Below are 23,784 nucleotides of genomic sequence, written 5' to 3' on the forward strand. Positions count from 1 at the left end.
AACCCCCCCCCCCCCCCCCAGAAAAATCGTATCTATGCCGCTGACTCATAGTGTGGACTGTGAATGTGATCTATGATTATACTATGATCCTTAATTATTAATATAAAAGTTCTTTTAAATGTGTTCTGTGGATATTGATAAGTGATAAGGTAAAACCTCGGCAGGTTTCACAAATTTCACAAATTGGTTTCTGGTAAAAAAAAAAAACCACTATAATACCAACATCTATTATTTAAATAAAAGTAATTTAATTTTAAGGAAGATCAAAAACTATGATTTTAGCAAAACATTTGTCTTTAAGATCATAAACAATATACAAGCACTAAAGAAATAAAACTATTATTATAACAATGATATAATTTGATTTAATCACTAACATTTTATAAAGTTGAAAATTAAAATACTAACCTTAATTTGTTCTTCACATTTTTTAGGATATTTTTCAAGTCTACTTTGAGCAGTGGATATTTTCATAGGCGGCTGTAAATTATAATGAAAACTATTAAATTTATATTATAGTTTAATATTTTGTTTGACTATCAATATTTTAATTTTTGATTACAAACTTATGTTATACCAAAAGTTTTAGCATATTTTATAAAGCAAATAAATCTGATAGAACAAAACAAATAAGATGAAGGTTGGAAGAGCATTAAAGTAATTTAAAATATATTGAAACTAGTGGCGTATTTAGGAGAGGTTGAGGTTGACCCTCCCCTCCCTCCAAAATGTATGGTTGGTACTAATAATTGGCATAACTAATTAGAATTTAAGAGAGTGTTGAATATTAATTTTTTTTGTAATATATAATACAGATTAATATCTGTACCCAAATTTTAATAGAAAGAATATATTTAATATATTAAATAGTTATTTGTAATTGAATCCTAAAATGTAACTTAAGTTTTAACTGTCAGTTATGTTATATGAGTATTAAGTTTTGAGCATTATATGATGAGATGGATAGGAATTCTAAAAACCACCCTTCAATTAACAGATACCACGTGTTTGTGAACACCATGCAATTTGGTTTAATAGCTATAAAGATATATATATTTTTATTTAACAGATATAATATGTAAAAATATTTAACAATATTCTCACTGAAACTTAAATAATTGTACAAATTTTTTATTTATTTTTGTTGTGTGACAAATTAATATCAATTAATAAACAAAAAGTATTAAAAAAAAAAAAAAACATTTTGATTGTTATTGTTGTTACTTTAACATTATTGCAATGAATAGAAGAGTGTTAGTAAAATATTATAAATGAATAAAAATAAAAGTATAAATTTACCATGTTTTGTATTGATGAAAATTTCTGAATAGATTTATGTTGCTGTGATAATTTCTTATATTCACTATCATTCTCCTGGATAAAAAAAAAATAATATTAACTCTACATTTTTTTTTACAGAAGCTTGATAACATAGTTAGGTTTTCTAATTACCTGGATATAAAAATGTGTTTTGGGAGTTGTATCTTTGTTATTTATATTGTCTGCATCACCAATTTGGAGTTTGTCCAGCTGAAATACAAATATTATGGTAGTATGTGAAAAAAAGTACTTTGACAGTTGTATAACTATTTTTTTCAGTAATATTTTATTAATTATGTCAACATACTATCTTCATAATGTCATGATGAAAATATTATATGAACTATTATAACCATTATAATGGTAGTGTCAAAATACACTAATGTATTATAAACCAGTATTTATTATTAATAAACTATTAATGGCTATTAAACACTTATATAAATTATCATTATTATACAATAATAACAGACAAATAAATAATATATAGTATATACATAAATAAAATCCAAACAATAATAAGTGTATATTTTGTTATTGTTGCATTAAGAAAAATTAAAACTCCATTATATATGATGTGATGAACATTTCATAAAAATTCTTAGTTTAATAATTACTAAATATTATGAATAAATTATATTATATTATGTATAACTATTATTAAGAGGACGCTACACCCCCATGTGTTGTCTTTGTCTTACAAATGTGTAACATTGCAAAAACTGTTTCGCACGGGAAAGAATCGAGAAGGCTACAGCTATAACTAAGAAACGAAATTTTCACCACATAATAAGGAGAACATTTACTGTGCAACGTTGTTTTCAATTTTTCGATATTACAAATAGAAAAAGTTCTTATTGTTTCAAAATTCATTATTTTTGTGTTTTTCAAAATCAAATAACTTTTTTTTCAGTTCTAATATCAAATAAATAAAAAACAATGTTGCACAGTCGAAATTCCATTTTATCTGTGGTAGGATTTCGTTTTTTTGTTAAGACTGTAGCCTTCTTGGTTCTTTCCCGCGCGAAACAGTTTTTGCAATGTTACATACTTGTAAGACCTCCGTCACAAACACATCCGTGGTGTAGCGTCCTCTTAAGGAATATAATTATAACCATTTCATAATCCATTTAATAACTCAAAAATTACCCATTTAAATTTTGAATTGTATACATGAATATTTTCAGAAAATAACTACTAAATGATTTAAAAATAAAAATAGTGGCTTCCATTGAAATTCTAGAAGTTAGTAAATACCCTACAATGATACTCGTAAAATAGTACAAACATATCCAAAAATACGCTTCCTAAGGAGGTATAACACCAAAAATCAGAATTTAAATAAATACATGAATTAAGGTAAAAACAATGGAAGTATACTTGACAAATTAATCTGCAAAATATATTATCCAATATGATAATTTATGACCCTAATAGTATTTTAGAAATTATTTATTACACTGGCTGTGGTGTAAAATCATATTAATGACTGGAATTGCAGATCCCAAAAATATTATAACTTTATAAGGTCAGAATCTAAAATTAATTTTTTGTACAAAACAATACCTCAAAACTACAATATTATTATTACAGCTTTGTAGAAAAAAAATTGAAATAAATGAAACGATGTCAATATATTTAGATACTGCTTAGATTTCTAATGTTTTTTTATAAGTATTCTTCAATAATACTAATCAAAAATATTTTTTCAACATTAGTGGATATTCAAAACACTAGCTACTAACTCATTCATTCTTATATGTTATAAAGATAAGAGATGAAATACATTGTAAAACAGTACCACATTAATTTGTTTGGTAATCCAAAGATAAAGAAAACCTTAATTTACAATCAAAATTTAATAAATATAACAAAAACTAACAAATTTAAGCTCATTAATCAATTCTCTTATCGCCCTACTCTCAACAGTACTAAATACTCTCATTGCCAAAGGCAATATTTCCCCATAATTACATTTGTCCGAATTCCCGATTAAACCTATACATTAATTCACATATATCATAGTAAGATAAGCAAATAGCTAATATTTATATAAATATATTAAATATCAGAATATTATTGTAATCTTAAAATCACCATTGTTAACATTATCCTTAGTGTACATTAAAAATATTTTAATTTTAATTATCATGTTATAATGTTAAAACTACTATGTAACCTGCAAAATATCCGTAGATTTAGATAGCCTATTCTAGGAATGTCTTATGTTAAAAAAAAAAAAAAAAAACAAAACAAAATTAAAAATGTGAAACTTACTGATGTATTCTTAGGCTTGTAACTAGCAGAGCTTGAGCTATATGTTGATTCTAAGCTACTGCAACTGCTAGTAATTGGAATTTGTTCTAATTTATTATAAGATTTGGCATTTTCATTCAATGAATTTGCTTCCTAATTTAAAAATCAATTAACCATAAATTAATTATTGTAACATGTATATGTAGAAAATGTTAACAATGTTATTCACAAAAATGTTCACTTAGTGCTTTAATATATTTCATGTTTACTTACATTTGAAATTGGAACTGATTTAACCTCATTTTTTCTATTATCATTGGGTAGATTATTCATTGTCTATAAAAATAAAAATATAGCTTTGTATACACTAACAAAAACTGATTGTATTAAATATTTAATTTATTGAATTTGTAATATATATAATTGAAATACCTATTTAGAATTAAAGTTATTAGAAATTTTAAAAATATGATAACAGATACAATTGAAAAGATATCATACACCATTGTTAAATTGTACAAATATAAATGAAAATTATCAATTATTATTATTAAAATCCTTGAAAATCTATAGATTTATTATCTAACCAATATATTTCTAGCCTTAAATCAATTATAGGAAGGGGGATAAATAAATGAGAAATGATTTTTAAATAACATTAAAAAATATTGATACTTGTAAAATTTGATTAAATGGTTCTCAAAACTTGTATTTGCCATTTGAACTAAACAAATATAACATTTGATTAGGGAAGAAAAAGATACAAATTAACCCAAAGTGTTTAATAAAATGATATGAAAAGGTTAATTATTTAGATAAGAGAACACTTATTAATCTGAAATAGAATACTATTTTCATTTTTTAATAAAATTTGTACAATAGAAAGAGGTATCAACTAGATATTTTCAGAGTTAGGCCAAGATATATCAAAAATATCCGCTATTCAAAAAAAAATTTGGTTTTTTTTTGTTCATTTTGTAATAATTGAACTCCAAGAATAACACAATACCACTTACACAAATGGAAGAATGGAAAATTGTACCAATTTATCCTTAGATATTATCTGTACATTTTTAAGGACTGTTGGCTTTGATATGTAGTTTTGCCTATACATATCTATAATAGGCAATAAGGTAATAAGTCATCATAGTCACTCAGTGGCGCAACTAGGATCTATTTTCGGGAGGGGTTATACATATAAAAAAATAAATTAGCAAAAAAAAAAGTCTTCACTTAATGAAGTGAAGACACTTTGAAATATTTGACTTTTAAACACATTTCGGGAGGGGTCACAACCCCCAAACCCCACCCCTGGTTGCGCCACTGTAGTCACTGAATCATCCATACAATATATTTATCAAATAAGATAAAATATAAATAGTTACATTTATTTTGATAATATGTCTTTAACTTGCAACTGGACATATTATAAAGGTGATTCACCAAGCACACTTCACACTCTATTTTTCTTTAAAAATATCTACAGTAATTCAAAATTTGATTTTTAAAATTTTTAACTATACAATATAAAGACCACATTTTAAAGTGCTTCAAGGTTTTTCATATTGTTCAATTCATGTCCTGTGGCAATACAAACTTCTGTTTTTCATACAATATAAAATTTATTGACAAATAATAAAGAAATTATGGCATAACATAATATGAGAATTTATAGAATATAGGTATCTCAAAAATCGCCTAGCACAAGTAACATATCCTTCATATATACTATGAATTAGCTTACACTACTCTCACACTCTAAAAAAAAAGTACATTACACAAAATCAAATCAAATAATAATAATACTCTCTCAATAATTATATAACAATAACAACAATCGCAAATAATAAACACCTAGCTTACACACAATATTTATTATTCTAGATTAAGAGGATGTATTGTCTCCATCTTACAAGTGCAGAACACAGCAATTTTTACATTCAGCAGAGTACATGTAGGTCTGTTAGTTTAATATTTAGAGCAAATTGACCTCTAATACAATTTAAAGGTAAGATTATTATCGAGACAACCTCATAGGCTTTTTATAATATTTTAATTTTAAAGCGAATTATGAATATTTTAAAATAATGAATAGTTTTTACACCTTAAAATGCTCATAACTCACTTTAAATTAAAATATTATAAAAGTCAATGAATTGTCTTAATAATAATCTTACATATAAATTTTATTAGAGGTCAATTAACTTTAAATTTTAAACTAACAGATCTACATGTGTTCTGCTGAGTGTAAAAATTGCTACGTTTTGCACTTGTAAGACAGAGACAACACATGCAGGCATCACATCCTCTTAAAGACAAATTCTTGTAAACACCATTGTTATAAAGTATTGACATTACTTACAATAACAACCAATCAACTAATTAAACTAAGTCTGCAAAACATTACAATATAATTATAGTACTAAAGTGCATTTATATAAACAAAGAAATCATTTCACACACAATACACAAATAAAAAGAGTAAAAAAAAGGCTTGTAGAAAAGTTTTAAAAGATGGCATAATTTCATTTAAAATCTTATTGCAAAAATGTGTGAATAACATAATTCCGAAAAATGTAATAGATCACTAAATTAGATGTGTTAAATTTGAATGCAATGACAGGTATCATTGTATACGAAAAATGATTCAGAACGGAGATGTCTAGGATGTATTATATATATATTTAAATTATAAAATATATTTTTTTTTTGATACAAGTAATTAATTTTTAAGTATGATTTCAGACATGTTTTTTTTTTACAGTTCTTAGAAGAATAAGTTATTGAGAACATTGTGTTGGGTTTTTTAACCTTAGATATAAATCACATCATAATTCCATGAAAATTTTCGAGATTTTGACATATTTCCTAGACATTTGAACTCTAAATACTAATAAACAAAAATTGTGACTAACAATTTTTGTTTTTTTTTTACTATGATAAATAAAACTTATAGTAAACCTTGTAATAAATTTAAACAATTTTTTGAATAGCCAAATTTTTTTTTATAGACATTTCAAAACAAAAAAAACTTAGAAAAATCAAAAATTTCAACTGTCTATAAATAGCTTTAAAAAAGTCAAAATATTTTGAAAATTTAATCGTAAATAGATAACGCTAATATAAACATTTGGTGAAAATTTCAAGTATTGACAATAATTTTTGGGTTATAGTAAAATAAAAATATAGGTTTTGTCGAGATCATGTTTTACACATTTTTGTTTTTTCGTTACTTTTTTTAAAGTTTTTCCTTACGCTTTTGAAAACTACTCGTTTTTTACTTTTGACCACTCAAAGTACCAACTAGATGAATTTTTCCTTTTCAAAAAGAGGCTGCTGAAGTCAAAAAGTTAAAGCATTATTTCTACTTCAAAACGTGCTGACAGACCCAAAAGTATATAAAGATAACTAAAATCAGTTTTTTTTATTTCTTTAAAGTTTCTCTGAAGTTTTACCAGTCTTAAAAATACTATCAAGAAAATCATAAAATTACCAACAAAACTTAATTCCTAAAAAGAGGTATTCTGCAAAATTTCAATTAGATAAACTGTAACTATTTTCACTGACTTATATTATTATATTTCAAATTATATATAGGTGTAAATTATAAGTATGTAAGTTTTAGCTGAACACTTGTACCACTGGCTTTAGACTAGATGTAGTGATAATGTAAATATCAACAACAACAACAAATAACTTTTATTTGTATAACTTATAAATACTTCTGTCGAAGCAAAAACGCTGTAAATCACCATAGAAAGATTTTGAGAAAAACGTGTTTTTGTATAGATTAGATAGTATGACTTACGGTGTTATAGTTTTTTGGTTCAGAGGCGTTCTCAGGATTTTTCAATGGAGGGGGATGAAAGAAATTGTTATATAAGTCGTAAGGGTTACCAAAAATAGACAAAATATATATCACTAATATGTAAGAAAATAAAGAGCCTTGGGGGGGACCTATCCCCCCCTGTGAGAAAGCCCATGATTTTATTATTTCTTATATTATAAATTTTGTTTTTATGTATTTTGTAACTTGCAGCATTTTTGCTTGTGATGTCAGAATACTAACATGATATCATCAATTATTTAGATGCTAATAACATGATAGAATCAAATGTTCAAAATAATAAGGAATAATAACTTTAATGTGGCCTGGTGTCTAAACTCAGTTGTGTACTTATGTACATACCCAGGATTTTTAACAACAAAAATTCTTGCCACACATACAATACTTATTCCGAACCAACTAACCCCCTACAAACCAACAACTAATGTCCATAGTTGATGAGCTTAGGATCAATAAAAAATAAAAAGTAATATTTAATTTTTGTTTTTGTTTTTAGTTGTTATCTATGGTAAAAATTAATATTAATTTAGCCCCAAAAAAAAAAATAAATACATTATATGTATCTTTTTTATTAGTTGGGTGATATATTTTCCCAGATTAGATATTATCATTATGATTAATATGTCTTACTTTTGTGTCTGGCAAATAGTTTTCATTATAGTTCTTAGTATTATTACTATAGTTATTTAAAGGAAACTGAGGCTAAAAATAGATAAATAACATTATAAATGTAAATATTTAATTACTAAGAAAAGTAATTGATTTCATTTACCTTTTTGTAATTATTCTGATCAAATGTTTTTGGCTCTAAGTTCTAAAAAAAATGAAATGTATCACTTTATAGATAAAAAAATAGTATCTAATATTTAATTTTGGGAAAAACATTTGCATAAAATAATATGTAATAATTAAAATAAAATAAATAGACACCTAAAAAATGTAAATTTAATATACATTACTCAATAGTATTGATTGAGCCAATGCATTTACAATAATATTATAAAATCTAATAATAATAAAATCCTAAAATAACACATTGTAATGGAGTATCCAATTAAAATATTACATACTCTATGTGAAATCTAAGCGTCTATAATTAATACTTTAATTTTAATTTTTTCTATTTAATTGAAAAATAAATTATTAAAACCAGATCTATATTACAAAAAAAAAAAACCCATTATTATGTAGGTATTTTATAAATTTGTAAATATTTATATTTTATATATAGGGTATCACAATGATCTGACAGTTGGAATAACTTTTGTTGTATTCAATATTTAAAATATTTTTTCTGTAAAACTCATACACAATTTAGTATAATTTTTTTATTTTTTAATACTGAAAATATCTAAAAATATCTGATTATAGGAACAATTTTAATGGTAAAAGATTTATCTAAGTCAAGTAGTTTATTTTTATTTAATTCAACATTTTTTTTGGTTAAATTAATTTGGAACATAATGAATTTTTAAAAAATACGTTTTTTGAGAATTTGCTAATAATATGAGTATATTTCTTAAATTATTTACTTATCATATAACATTAACAATTTTTGTCATACGTTTAATTACTATATTTTTTTATTTTGTCAGATCTTTCTGAGACACCTGTATATATAGTTATAATAATGCTAATAGTTTATTATTAGAAAGAAATTTAAGTTTATACATCTACACACATTTAACTATAGTATCTACTTATCTACAATTACAATATACTGTAAATGTTTGGTGATAATAAATTTATATTTAATATTTATTGCACAATAATATTTATGACAGTAAAACATATTATTTCACTTTAAAAATAAAGTTAGATATAGATTGCCTGTTAAAAAAATATTTTAGATAATAATGTATGATGTTCATACATTAAAGTTTGAAGGGTTTTTTTTATTTAAAATGTTTTATATGTAAGAAAGACTAACATACTTTAAAATGGAGGTCTTACTACACAGTGACACAACTAAGGGCTAAAATGTTGGAGGGGGAGAGGCTGTAGCTTTGTCTGATATTAGATTGAAAGTAACTAAAGGTGGCAATACCTCCTCCCCGCCAATCTCCTAAATATATTCACTGTTAGTATATTTTAGTACAGTTAATATACTATAAATTTATGTGTAATAATTAGGGCTCGGATTTAAATGCCCTAAAAATATCAAAAAAAATGCCCTTTCAAAAAAATGCATTTATGACCTAAAAACTCTAAAACTATCAAAAATGACGTTTCAAAAAATGCATTATTTATTAAATAAATTCATATTTAATTATTATTAAAAAATGAGGAACAAATAAAATTCTAATAAAAATTATAAATTATAAATTATATTACAATGCAATATAATTACATCGTACCTTCGATGTAATACGCAACACGACTGAAAGTGTCCGACAATCGGTCACGCGCACCACCGATATAATATTATCGCTCGATAAGAAAATAATCCGATAAAAGTTTATATGTGTGCAATAATAACGGCTAATTGGATGGTGTGACATAAAGGTTGTAAAAACCGGAAAACCTGATGTTAAATTAGTTCAAATAGTTCAAAATGAAAATAATTTTTATTACGTAGAACTATATTACTATTTAGTACTTATATTTCAATGAGGTCAATTTTTTTAGTCATAATACGACAAATAGGTCAAAAATGTACTAAAAAATTAAAAAATGCATTAAAACCGTCAAAAAATGCCCAAAAAAATTATTGTGGTTGGATTGCAAAGCACTTGAAACATATTGGTAGCTTGGAAAGCATCGCGTAAGATATCCCAAAAAAAGATGCAAATGCATTGAAATCCGAGCCCTAGTAATAATAGTACCAATGTACTGACATAAATTGTTTCCTTAAAGACCAATATAGGCATACCAGCTAATGATATTTATCATATGCAATATAAATTAATAATTATAAACTTAAGATAAAAATTAAATTATTAAATTTGTATTCAAAAAATAAATAAGAATTACCTACAGTTAAATTTTAAAAGGTTTATAATATTTTATTAGGAAACAATTAAATTATTTATTTAAGGGTGCTAGAACAAGTTTTGAGGGCTAAGTCTCCCATCCAATCTCCTTAATTGTGATTATGCTTGTTACTTTTATTACTATTAAATAATATATTAAATGTATACATACATTGAATCTATGTTTGTTATTACTATATGATGACTGTGTTTTATTATGACCGTTGGTGTTGTTAGGAACAGAAGTACTTTGATAATTGTTTCTTGGCTAAAAATGAAAAAAAAAGCATTTTAAATATGTTTGATTTTATTAAATTAATATCAAACTTACAGGTCTATAACTCAAACCATTATTTACTGGTCTAGAATAATTATTAGGTCTGTTAGAACCATTATAGGTATTTGAAGAAACAAATTTTCTTGGACCATTTTTAAAACCTGTAAACTAAAAAATGTATATATTTATGATTTATTTTTTATGGTTAAGTAAAAATTTCCAAAAATCTTAGTATGTAATTTAAGATATATAAATAAAACAACATGTGCATTGGTTAATTGTGTTGATGAAATTTAAAAATAATATTTTATAGTTTAGTTTTTGATAGAATAATAATTGACATTGAACATATTTATCTATTTTTGTTTAGCCATGTTAAGAAAAATCATACCTAGAGGGGATAATACACCACGTATGGTGTACATTTTTTTCATGAGTTTTTAATACAATAAAGGATGTTGTATAGAGGCTGCCAAAATAATGTGAAAACAATTCAGTCGGTGGTAAGAAAAGGTTGATTTTAATAGATTTGATCATTGCTAGGATATATACTCTATACAAGATAAAAACATAACTTGGCTGCTGACTACTGCTGATAGATGTGGCTTTTGTTCTTAAGCACTGGCCATGCATGCTAACTTGATAAGATAAGTATCAGACATTACATCTGATTACCACCAACAAAAAATGGTCCCCGCTAAAGTCTGTTTTATCTTGAGAAGAGTATAGACAACATATACTCTGTTTAAAATGAGATCGGACCTCGGTGGCCGAGTTGTGCGCATGGGCGTGGCTTATTTCTGCGGCTCGGCCTGACACATGATCTATGGTGGGGGAGGAGCCTGACCGTCCGCGAACGAAAACTGGTCGCCGCCGAGGTCCGATCTCATTTGGAACAGAGTATAGTTAAATGGAATTCAATGTATACAAAAAAGATTCTGAATAGATAGAAATATATGTGTCTTAAATAGTTAATATTGTAATATAATTGCTATTTGTAATCATTGGTAGGTTGATTTTTTTTTTCCAAAAAACATGCATTTGCATACCTATCATAATAAAATTATAAGTGATTATTTAATTACAATATCAACTACCTATAAGAAACCTTATACCTACTAATTTTTTAAGGTATTTAAACTAATAATTCCTTATTTTATTGGCATTTAAAGAAAAGAATAACTAAAATAAATCAAAGATTAACCAATTATATTAATAATAGTATTAAAATTTAAAAAAATGTTCCTATTTTTTAAGTGTAATGTTTTTATGAATGGTAAACGAAAAAAGGAAAGACTATTACGCACACTGACAACAGTTTCAAAATCGATTATGATCGGGGAAACCAGCTTATTTATATTTTTTCTAATATATTTATTATTATTATTTTTTATACACAAAACAAACAATAGGAACATGTGTGTTGTGAAGGTTTTATTTTGTAACCAATTTAAAAAAGTTTCACTTTATCCGTGTGAAATTACAAACATAAACTTTTTTTATTTTTTCCTAAATTTTGTTGAAAATATTTTGAGAATTTTCAATCTTGCTCTTTCAAAGTAGATTAGATCCAATTTGTTACCAGAAATCTTCATTAATGTTGATAATCAAATCATTTTTAAAACTAGAAAAAATGTCTCCAGACACAAAAATAACTTATCAATGTAAAATCAATGCATCTATTATACGTACGCTCAGAATCTAAAATATATCCATTAAACATAAAGGTATATCATTTATAAATAGTATAAAGTAGGTAGCTTTCTGTGTAATATAAACAAAGATCTTAAAAAGAACAAGCAATATTGTTGCAATATGTTTTGTCACTCCCGATGTTACACATTGTCAAGGGTAATAAGGGTATCTAACATAACGTTATTCAGCTAGTAGTTGAAATAGGTGGTGTTAACATAGAATCTATGTCATAGATCTTCAGACTTTAATCGCAAATGCCAATCGGCCCAAAAAGTGTTTCAGGTTCTTCTGTTGCACACATACAGATGCTTATAGATGTTAAGGGAGACTTTTGTTATTATAAAGAGTTTGAGATTATTGAGTGGCAATAAATAGATTGTGACACTATCTGAGGGAATTTTTAGACAAATGTTGTTTTCAATTGATTGGAAGAATTATTTCTAGTTGGTTTTACTTGTATTAGAAATGGGATATTTTGTTTAAAAGACAATTTGATTGTTTGGAGAAAAAAAAATAGGTGTATGATAAAAAAAAGTTTAAATTAATTTACTTTATTTAGTTGATGTGGATAGATAGCATATGAATGAAAAAAATCAAGAATATTCTTCATGAAATGAAAAACCTTAACTTAATCATATACTTACTATTGTTTAATTGTTATAAAAAATACACAGTTAAATTGTGTATACCTACTTATCTGAAGAGTCAAAAAGCAAGAATCTCTTAAGATCAACACATTTTTCCTAGATATTATGTAATAACTTAGATCCCTCCATATATTTAAAATTATTTTTAACAATTTCTTTTATTTAGTACCCTCAGTGGCGGCGCCAGGGGTGGGCCCCGGCCCACCTTAAGAAGTCTCGGGCCCACCTTAAAAATTAAATTTAATTATACTAGAATACTAAAAAATATCTCATGAATAAATCAAAATATGAAAATATAAAGTCATAATAAACAACGTGAAAACATTTTGAATGGGTTGAAAACTATGCACTAGGCTTTCAAGCCTCATAACTAACGTATATTTTCCAGCGGCTGAATACGAAAATAATAAGTTATACTTACTAGTTATTATTAAATATTAATCAATGTTATAAATAATTTTGTTGAAAATTCCATGAACAACGGGATTAGATTATTAACCAACTATGATAAAGAAAATACAAGGAAAAGCATTCTATTTTTATATACTTTTGATGAATATACTTTTACATGAATATATATTTTGTTAGGAAATAAATACTATTAATACATGTTTACAAATCATTGTTTTAGTAAGTTAACACGATGAAGTGTAAAAAAAATTGAAAAATTGGAAGTTGACCCTCCCCCTCCCCCTTCTGCACAATTGCCTGTCATCACTATTGTTTATATATACAGGGTGATTTTTTTATCGAAGAACACTCATTATTTAAAAAAGTATGAGTGTATGAGTATGAGTGTTCTTCGATAAAAAAATCACCCTGTATATATCAAGTCAACAATTTGGCCCCCCCTAAAAAATTTGGGCCCCAGCCTGGCCCACCTGGTATTAAAATTCTGGTGCCGCCACTGAGTACCCTTTTACCATTCAACTTTTAACTGTAAAACTTTATAAATAAAAAAAAATGTGTGAAATATTACATAATATTATATATAACTATTTTTACTTGATGAAGGTAGTATGTATAACTAAATACAATTCATTAGATCTTTAGTATAAATAATAAGTTGATAATACAAATTTATTTATTTAAATAAGTACTTACTGGTTTTTTTTTGGGGGGTTTTGATTTCTGTTTTTTGATAAGCTCAGTCAAATGTTGTGTTTTACTAGTAACTACAGCTTGTACAACAGCATTCCCACCATAATTTTTAATTGTAAACTTTCCAGAAGATTGTAATAAGGTTTCTAATGATGAAAATCCCAACTGCCTGAATGGAATTCTTTCACCAGTTACTTTAAAATATTCATCTGCACAGAAAATTGAAAAGGTCATTTTAGTCTTTTTTAAATTTTAGTTAACCAAAGAAAAATTAATTAAATGCATTAATATTAATTATGTTCTTAATTACACCTAAAAAAATCAATGTATCTTATGTTACATGAAACAATCAAAGATAGATGAATTTTTTTTATTGTTTTAATGGTTATGTGTCATAATTAGAGTTTGATATTGATAATTGATAATACAATTTGCTGAAAAATATAGACAGGTAATAATTTAACTTAATACTTACTTGATACCAGTATTAAAATTTGAAGGATCTTTTAGGGTGATGAATTTAACACATAAACCAAAAATATTTGGCTGTATCCCCACCTTGTTAGCAATTCTCTCACTACCCCTAAATACAATCATATGTCTTTTGACTTACGACCCAAAAACCAACACAGAGTGAGCCCAGAGGTGAGGCTAGGCATAACTGACGAGTGAAACATAGATGAACTTGTACTCGAATTAACTTGTACTGCCTCAGCAAGAGTGTAGGGTTGGAATAAAACTATTAGAGTGAATTTACTTAAGATTGATAATTTTATTTAAGAGGATGTCAGCATACTATTTGTTATCTCCATCTGACCCACACACAACATAAAATTGATTCTGATTGATATAAAATTGCTATGTTGTAAATTTATCCTTGGGTACTTATATTCTAAATTATTATCTAATTGTAATGTGAGAATCTGTCACTCGCCCCACATTCTGACCTTATAACCATAAAAATCAATTCTACAAAAATTTAAATCTAAGAAGGAAAAACATTTCAACAACTTACTTTCTATTTGACTTAATTGTATTCCACCTTTGGTAGATATTAGACAAGCTTTTAGGTTGATTATGATTGAATCCAAGTCATCCATTTTTCTGATTTGTTCTGAGAAAAAAATATATATTATAGTATATAAATTATAAAATGAGGCTATGGATCAAAATAAACTGATTAAAGGGGCGAAATAGTACACAATTACTGAGTCATAACAACCAAGATTTAAAGTTATTTCAAGATAGTATATTACATTCTATTATTATAATTAAATCACAAGTTAAAATTTGTTTGTATAGGTACATATTGTTCATAAGTAATGTATGTATAACACATTAATAAACCATCTATTATTTTTTTTTTTCAATGTAGGGTAGTACATTTGTTTCCACAAAATTTGATTTTGATCTTGTGATATGGAGAGCTTCATCATATTTGACATTAGTTGTTTAAAATTTTTCATGAGATTTTTCCTTATCTTGAAATTTATTACTGTCATAAAACTTAAGTGATATAGGCTATGAATTGTGTGATTATTAAGAATCCCAGAAAAAAATTCGGTACTTGTTTGTTATCGCCCCGCCAGTACACCGTATAAAATTTATTGCCCCGCCACTCTTGTTTGTTATCGCCCCTCCAGTACATCGCATACAATTTATCGCTATTGCTAATCGTTTGTGATATATTTTAGAAAATGAGAAAACTAAATTTTATCATTTTTATGATAATTTTCGATTAGTTCGTTACAATAATTTGCAACAAGTGGGATTCAAACATAATACTGTAAACCACACGTATAATTTTGTCGATCCGGACACAGGGGCTCACACCCAACATATTGAGAGGTTGTGGGGTTTTGCTAAATGGGGCAATAAAAATCGTCGTGGGACTAACAGAAATTTTCTAGAATCATATTTGGCAGAGTTTATGTGGAGAACACGTCTCGGAAAACAATACGCATTTGAAACTATCCTCAAAGATATTTCCGAATTCTGGCCTCCATTATAACTATATATTCATAATATATTTTCTACATTTTTCTACATATTTTATATTTTATACATTTTTGAATTTAAATTTTATACTATACATTTATATATTTAACACTATTAAAATAAAATAACATAATATTATACATTGAAATATTTTTTTTTATTTATGGAGGGGCGATAACAAACAAGAGTGGCGGGGCGATAAATTTTATACGGTGTACTGGCGGGGCGATAACAAACAAGTACCAAAAATTCCCTGACCCTAGGAAAAAATCCCCAAATTACATTATTACTTACATGAATATGATTTATATAAATATGTTTTACAAATAAATATATTTTATAATATTATACTTTTCAATCAAAAAAATAATATATGTAGCAGCCAGCAGGTACTCTGAAATAATAAATTACATTTTCTACAATATTTTGACGATAATGTATAAGATTTAAGAACTTCAAATGTTTAACATAAATATAAATATAAGCTTCAATTCAATAACTAACTGTGTTTATTATTACTATCAAAATATTTTTTATATTATTTTTTTAACAGTTAATCTACTGTGAGTGTACATGTATTATTAATTATTATTATCCACCTATATTTTATATCTTATTGACTCTATCATTCAAAATATTTATTTAAATATAATATATTAAGAATTTATTTTAAATTATATATAATATTATATAATATATTAATTTTTGAAAGATAATTATAATGTATAATATACCTATTTATAATTCAATATTAAAATAATTTTTATGTGGTTATGAGTAATACCTATTGCATAGGCGCACATAGGGTGTAAATTTAGGGGGTGCTGAAATAATTTATAGTACACAGACCCGTGGGGAGCGAAGCCCCCCACTACACCACCCTAATACTATAATAATTGCATTGCAATAATTATAAATTTTATTAAAAATAAAAATAAATATTTTGTAATTATATTACAAGTCATAATAACATGTAATCATTAATTATTAATGTTAGACAAGATTTAATTTTCTGTTTGATATAGCAAATGTTTGCAATATAATTTCCCCCTCTATTTTATTGGTAAGATCACTCTCAATGCTAAGCGTAGATAGCTTGGTAAATCTTTCTATCTTTCTTGGCCCATATTGGTGCGTAACCAGTTTTTCAATCTACGCATAGCTGAGAAGGAGCGTTCACACGTTGACGAAGAAATTGGAATTGTTATTCCCAATAGCTTACAGACATTTGGAAACAAACTTTTATAACATTGATTTTTCATGCCTTCATATATAAATATATAAAGCTGGCTGGTAGACTATTCATTAAAACCATCATTTCTGCTGATAAACTAACTGTTGATATTTTCAAAATATCCTGATATACATAAACAGATTTATATAATAATATTTCAAAAGATATGACTATGTAATAAATATTTTAAATAGTTTATGCGGTGCTAATTTTAAACCTGGGAGTGCTAAGCACCCCCAAGCACCCCCCTATGTGCGCCTATGACCTATTGTAGTCTAGGAATTTTTTTGCCTGGGGGCGGAGATTTTTTTCTGAGGTCATTCTTCGAGGGATGATTTTTTGCAAGGATTTTTATTCTGATTACCAATTAGTATATACTATATAGGTAGGCGATTTGTTTAAATAAATCACATCCATATAGTCATTATAAGAATATTATAATAACCAATAAAAATTAGTATGTACAACATAAAGTTAGATAGAACCAAAGATAAGACCTTTATGATAGTATGTCATTACAACTAGTATCATTATTATTTATTAGTTTATTTTTATTACTACATTTCTACCGCATAAAAAAACAGAACAATAAAAAATCATGATTATAATGAATGATTACAAAATTATAAACGTAAAAAGCAAGAGTTAAATAACATTCATTTTTCAAAATTATAAAACAATATAGGCATGCGTTTTCAATCGCAAACATATTAGTACAACTTTTAACATAGGAATAAATGTCTGTATATGGGTATGATGAGTGTCCAACCTAGGTTCTTAAAAGCTTTTATAATGGATATGATTTAAACGGGTAAAGGTATTACAACAGTGAGCGACAATAATGATTGATGAATTACATTAGAAACATTAGAACAAAATATATACAATAAAAATCGATGTAGATAAACAAGAAAATACCTTACCAACGGATGAAAAACGACTTTAGTATTTATCGTTCATCGTCCTCAAAACTATTTACGAAGTCTCACACAATCACAATAATACACTGTAGTTCAATAAGTTTAGTGTCAGTGGTTGCAAAGTAGGTAAATGCAACACTTCGTCACTCTGTAGTGTCTACCACACAATCACACACGATCACAATGACAAAGTTAAATTGGATTCAACTATTTTTAATTGAATTTCAGCGAATTGCAAGATGTAGGGCTGGCGGAGAGCAAAACGAAGACTGTCAAAGGAAAATCGAGGGAGAAAAAAAAGATTAAAAAGAAATTAATAACTACGCAGGTCGAACGATTTTTAGAATTTTTTGCTATAATAGTATAATGTATTAGTATACAGACATTACAGACACAGAACATGTGTTATTATTTTTAATATTTTTCAAGATAAATTCAATTTATCATGCTATTTTTGTTAGTAGTAGTAGTAGTAGTAGTAGTAGGTGGTCTTACTGGATTACTGCTATAATTGAATCACTCAACGGATAAAACAGTTGTCACTTGTCAGCGGGAATGCAGGGAAACTTGCTGTGGAATTACGTTTCCCGATATTATAATGACAATATAAAATATTACAATTTGTTGTACATTATTATTATTGTTATCACTATAAGACAGTAATATAAATATGGGCACGTACTGAATCCAGGAACTGCACTACCGCACTACTGCCTGCAACACGGCATTCCAAATACTGTATGTCCTAAGCTTAACTCGTAAGTATAAGTCGTAGCGCCCACTGCACAAGTGCATCGAATAGCGAATAATGAAAACTGATATCACAATTATTCTGAATTCACAAATAATTAGGACCGCGTTCGTCACTATTCACTCTTGCACGAACGTGTTACCAAAAAGTAAAATAATATTTCATACTCTACAAACCTACAATTAAGTTTCTCTTAAAGTGTATAAACTGAATATTGTGATGCATAGGTATCTTAAAATATTATGGTGTAAATGTGTAATGCAGTTATTAATGTTATTATAGAAACATGGACGTATTGCATTCGTGTAGGCAGGGCATCTCATACTCTCATACTTAGACAGTCATCAAAATGAAAGTGTAAACGAGTTACGTTTCATCAAATACTATAACAATACTACTAACCTAACCTAACCTAATCTATAGTATTTGGTTTCATGTATCATAATCATATTATATACTTATCTATGATTCTGTTTCCGTTCACAGACGAATATTATCTATAGATTATTAATTGAATACTGTTGCATTCGTTAGATCATGATATAAACCCTTAGGTGAAGTCGTAAAAATTTATTTTGGTATGGATCTGCGCAATATACGTCATGTGTTGATGTGTCTACCCATATTATCAGCTTAAAACATATATAATATATATATATACATAATACGATCAAATACGATAATAGTTCAGTCCTTCAGTCTCTGATAGAATTAATTATTAATTGCAAGGTGGATTAATAAATTAAATCCACCTTGATTAATTGGTATTATATTATTAAAATTATATATTTATATTATTAAAAAAAATCATGATTATCGATGTTGTTTAAAATTATTTCAACTTAAGATTATACTCAGTAATCAGTATATCTAACTGAAAGACGACCATAAAAAATATTACGAATATTCGAAAGAGATGTTATTTATATTATCATGGTCCCGGGTTATCGAGACGTGGGCGCCGTTACTATAGTTTTATATATTATATTATATTAAGGAGTTGCCTACACTTAAAGTATCAGAAAATTGTACAAAAAAAACAACAAATATTTACTCAAGTTTCATATTTAGATTTTTCAAGATATTAATAATATACTATCTGAATATTAGAGTTCAGTGCATATACTTACTATAAAAACATAAAATTAGGTATAAATTGTATAATAATCGTACGTAATTAGTAATTACCCTCGTTCTGAGTCCCGACATAAATTATTTCTTAAAAACAAATACAGACATGCAGTATACAGCTAATGATAATTATATGCGATATAAATATAAACTTTTTAAAAAAAGCGGATAAGTCGTGGATGTCGCTCTGCTGTACAGGTTACTGTAATGAGTGTAATGGATGGGATTAAATTTGAATGCAATGATAGCGATAGGTATCATTGTATACGAAAAACGATTCTGAACGGAGATGATTTGTCAGTCTAGGATATATTATATTTAAATATTGTCATATATTCTATTTTCAAACAAATATTTTATTTTTCATAAGGCCGATGGTTAATCTATGAGTGTAGTTATCATGTAGTTATCATAATTCATAATACCTTATATTATCATAGATATATATATACCTGGTTTGAGGATAAATCGTTATCATTACGAAATTTCATAAAAATTTAAAACTCAAACGCTCAAAACAATTTTCCTATAATGAAGATTCAAATTTTCTCTATAGCTATTTGAAGCAAAACTTATGGAAAACTTAGTGTTGAATTTTATAACTTTAGATAAAAATGCAAACAATATTTTGAACTTCAAAATAATTCGCAAATATTCATGGTTTTGACGAATTTTTGTCAATATTTGAAATTCAAATGCTTATAAAAATTTAATTTGCATTTCCAGTGGACATTTTTTTTGTGATACAGATTGAAAAACTTGTAAGGAATCTTATATTAAATTTTTAAATCTTAGTTTAAAAAAGACAATTTTTTATTAATTTCTCGCTTAAAATAATTTGTGGATTTTTGTGATTTTTACGTATGTTGTCAAAATTCAAATTTTGAATGCTTATAAAATAAAATTGTAGCTATGAATTTCTTTTATTTTTCAACTGCAATCGTAATAATATGTTAAGAGCCTTGTATTAAATTTTCAAGATTTTCTACCTAAAAAAAATATTTTTATCGATTTTAATTTTAAAAAAAACTATTAATGATTGAAAATTGCATATACCTATTCATAGTTCAACTTAAGTCAGATTTTTTTAAAAATTCCATGGTGGATAGAACATAGGTACTTATATCAACATTTGGTGAAAATTTCATATATCAATGGCCATTCGTTTTAAAGTTACATAAAAAATCAAAATCGATTTTGTCGAAAACTGATTGTACGTAAAATTTCCCGTTTTTCCGTTAATTTTTAGTTAGTTTATCCCGATTATTTAGAAAAATATTAAGAATTTTTTTTTTGATTCCCCAAAGTATCAACTAGATTCACTTTCTGATTTAAAAAGGTACTGAAGTTAAAAGTCAAAGCATTTTTACTGCCCCAAAACGTAATGACAAACAAAAAAAAAAAATATTCATGGTTTTGACGAATTTTTGTCATTATTTGAACTTCAAATGCTAATAAAAAAAAATTGTGCCTATTTATTCTTATGATTTTTTATTCACTATAAGAATAACTTATGAGGAACTTTGTATTAAATTTTCAAGTATTTTGATTTGGCCAAAAAAATTTTATCGACACTTCAAAAACATGTTTTCAGAAAAATTGAAAATTTCAGTTATCTATAAATATCTCAAAAAAAGTCAAAATATTTTGAAAATTAAATCATGTAAATAAAATGCCAATATAAATAACTGATAAAATTTTCAAGTATCTACGACTTATACTTTTTGAATAATAACAAATATTTAAAATCGTTTCAGGATAAATCGTTATCGTTACGCTATTTCGTAAAAATTTAAAATTCAAACGCACTTAACATTTTTCCTATAATGAAGCTTCGAATTTTAACTATAGCTATTTGAAGGAAAACTTAATTCTTAGTTATGAATTGAACACAAAAAATGTTTACTGCTGGTAACAATGGTATAGATAAGGCACTAGGCACTACAGATTATATAATTTAAATAATCTGTATAATAATAATAATGTATAATAATAATTTATATAATCTGTGGCACTACTACTACTTCTATAGTGACCTAGTATAGATGGGGCACAATATACCGAAACTATTATATAATTATTACAGAATAGATGAAATTGAATAGAAGCCATTATCTTACTGGTTACTAACTTCCAGCTTGATCACTTAATATCAATTCTGTGGTCATATCATTATCAAATCCGATTGCACCGTATAGTCCGTATCAGTAGTATTTAGTAATTTACTTCTGTCTTCTATTATTAACCATACCTTAAAGACTCGACTCGTGGTATAATTAATAACTATGCATAACCAAATACTATAATAATTTAGGTTGAAGTATGGCTTTTGGGTTGAATTGTCGCCATTGTCGGTACTTCGGTAGATTGTTGATAGGTAAATCGCGAAGTATAGATATGTCGAAAATCTTGAGATGTACTGTTTTTGATCTTTCTTCATCGTTGCGTATCACTTTTGGCGGACCGATGGTGTTTCAATCTCGCACTGCACACAATGTCCGAGCACCACGAATCAAATATCCTTTATGGTATTTGCAGCGAGAGCGGGCAAAAGACGACCAACAATTAACCGGAGATAACCGTGCGTTCATTAAAGAAGCCGTGCATGACAAATTCGGTATGCCAGCGGTGATTCATGGAATATCCACTTATGATGTGCGATCTCCATTGAATGAAGACTCAGTTGAGTGCATGAACGTCGAATGGAACCCAAAGCTTCAACGCACAGGGCTCATAGCCCGCAAGCTTGGAAACTATCCAATGTGGTTAAACAACGGCAAAAGCGTGCTTACTACCCTTTTGCAAGTCATTGATAACCATGTAATCAAATATATCCCACCAGATGAGTTCAATCCACCAAGGAAACCATATTCATGCCCTAACCACAAAAAACAACTAGGATGCCTTTTAGTAGGCGCCGAGAGCGCTGATCCCCAATATTTTACAAAACAGTATTGTGGACTATTTTATAGAGAAGGAATGATGCCAAAAAAATACCTTGGCCGATTTATGGTTTCTCCAGAAGCAGCTTTGCAACCAGGTACACCGCTCTTGGCTTCACATTTTCGGCCTGGAGATTTTATTGATGTACGTGGAAAAACTATTGATCGAGGATTTCAAGGTGTAATGAAACGACATGGTTTTCATGGTATGCCAGCAACCCATGGTGTAACCAAATCACATCGCAGAGGAGGTAATGTTGGCCATGGCGGTGAAAAAGGTAGAATATTTCCAGGAACAAAAATGCCAGGACATATGGGTAACAGATACAGGTTACATAAAGGAGCTGAAATATTAAGAATCAACCATAAATACAATGTTATATGGATAAAAGGAATAGCATCACCAGGAGAAACAAATTCAATAGTTTATTTATATGATACTATACTGCCATTAAGAAAGCACAAGTCACCACCACCATTTCCAACATCAAAAGTTCTAGATAATGATCAGTTAATAGATTCATATAAAGAAGATGTATACAAATTCACTGATCAAACTATTACTTACGAAGAAGATAAATAAATTTGTATTAAAATGGCTAATATTTGTTTTATAATTTTTATAAATGCAAATTGTTTTTTACACATCAATAAACCATCTAAAAAGCCATAGTCTAAGAATATGAACTGTTA

The 23,784-nt window shown here is 26.9% G+C and overlaps 2 protein-coding genes across 11 annotated transcripts in view; one reads left to right on the forward strand and one right to left on the reverse strand.

The window, feature by feature from the left end:
- The window catches only part of LOC107166342 (tudor domain-containing protein 7 tapas), a 34,648-nt gene extending 15,239 nt beyond the window's left edge, over positions 1-19,409 (reverse strand). For 2 of the 10 annotated variants that reach the window (XM_089224441.1, XM_089224438.1), the window contains exons 1-12: positions 18,763-19,409; positions 15,131-15,229; positions 14,119-14,324; positions 10,727-10,840; positions 10,568-10,663; positions 8,196-8,237; positions 8,054-8,125; positions 3,850-3,912; positions 3,598-3,729; positions 1,453-1,530; positions 1,300-1,374; positions 409-480 (exon numbers count right to left, since the gene is read on the reverse strand). In XM_089224441.1, coding sequence (XP_089080567.1) covers positions 409-480; positions 1,300-1,374; positions 1,453-1,530; positions 3,598-3,729; positions 3,850-3,912; positions 8,054-8,125; positions 8,196-8,237; positions 10,568-10,663; positions 10,727-10,840; positions 14,119-14,324; positions 15,131-15,215 — 1,035 coding nt within the window. In that variant the 5' untranslated portion in view covers positions 15,216-15,229; positions 18,763-19,409. Of the gene's footprint in view, positions 1-408; positions 481-1,299; positions 1,375-1,452; positions 1,531-3,597; positions 3,730-3,849; positions 3,913-8,053; positions 8,126-8,195; positions 8,238-10,567; positions 10,664-10,726; positions 10,841-14,118; positions 14,325-15,130; positions 15,230-18,270; positions 18,621-18,762 lie in introns of those variants that run through there. The other 8 variants (XM_015514953.2, XM_015514954.2, XM_089224444.1 and 5 more) reach the window with 8 other exon arrangements.
- Positions 19,410-22,347: 2,938 nt separating this feature from the next.
- On the forward strand, positions 22,348-23,772 carry mRpL3 (mitochondrial ribosomal protein L3). Its single transcript, XM_015514946.2, has one exon. It carries the CDS (start codon positions 22,472-22,474, stop codon positions 23,672-23,674), a length of 1,203 nt encoding a protein of 400 aa, XP_015370432.1. The 5' UTR covers positions 22,348-22,471; the 3' UTR covers positions 23,675-23,772.
- Positions 23,773-23,784: the final 12 nt, after the last annotated feature.

The sequence above is a fragment of the Diuraphis noxia genome, unplaced genomic scaffold (assembly GCF_037042655.1).
Source record: "Diuraphis noxia isolate RWA-SAM2 unplaced genomic scaffold, SU_Dnox_SAM2 contig0003, whole genome shotgun sequence".
Taxonomy (NCBI): domain Eukaryota; kingdom Metazoa; phylum Arthropoda; class Insecta; order Hemiptera; family Aphididae; genus Diuraphis; species Diuraphis noxia.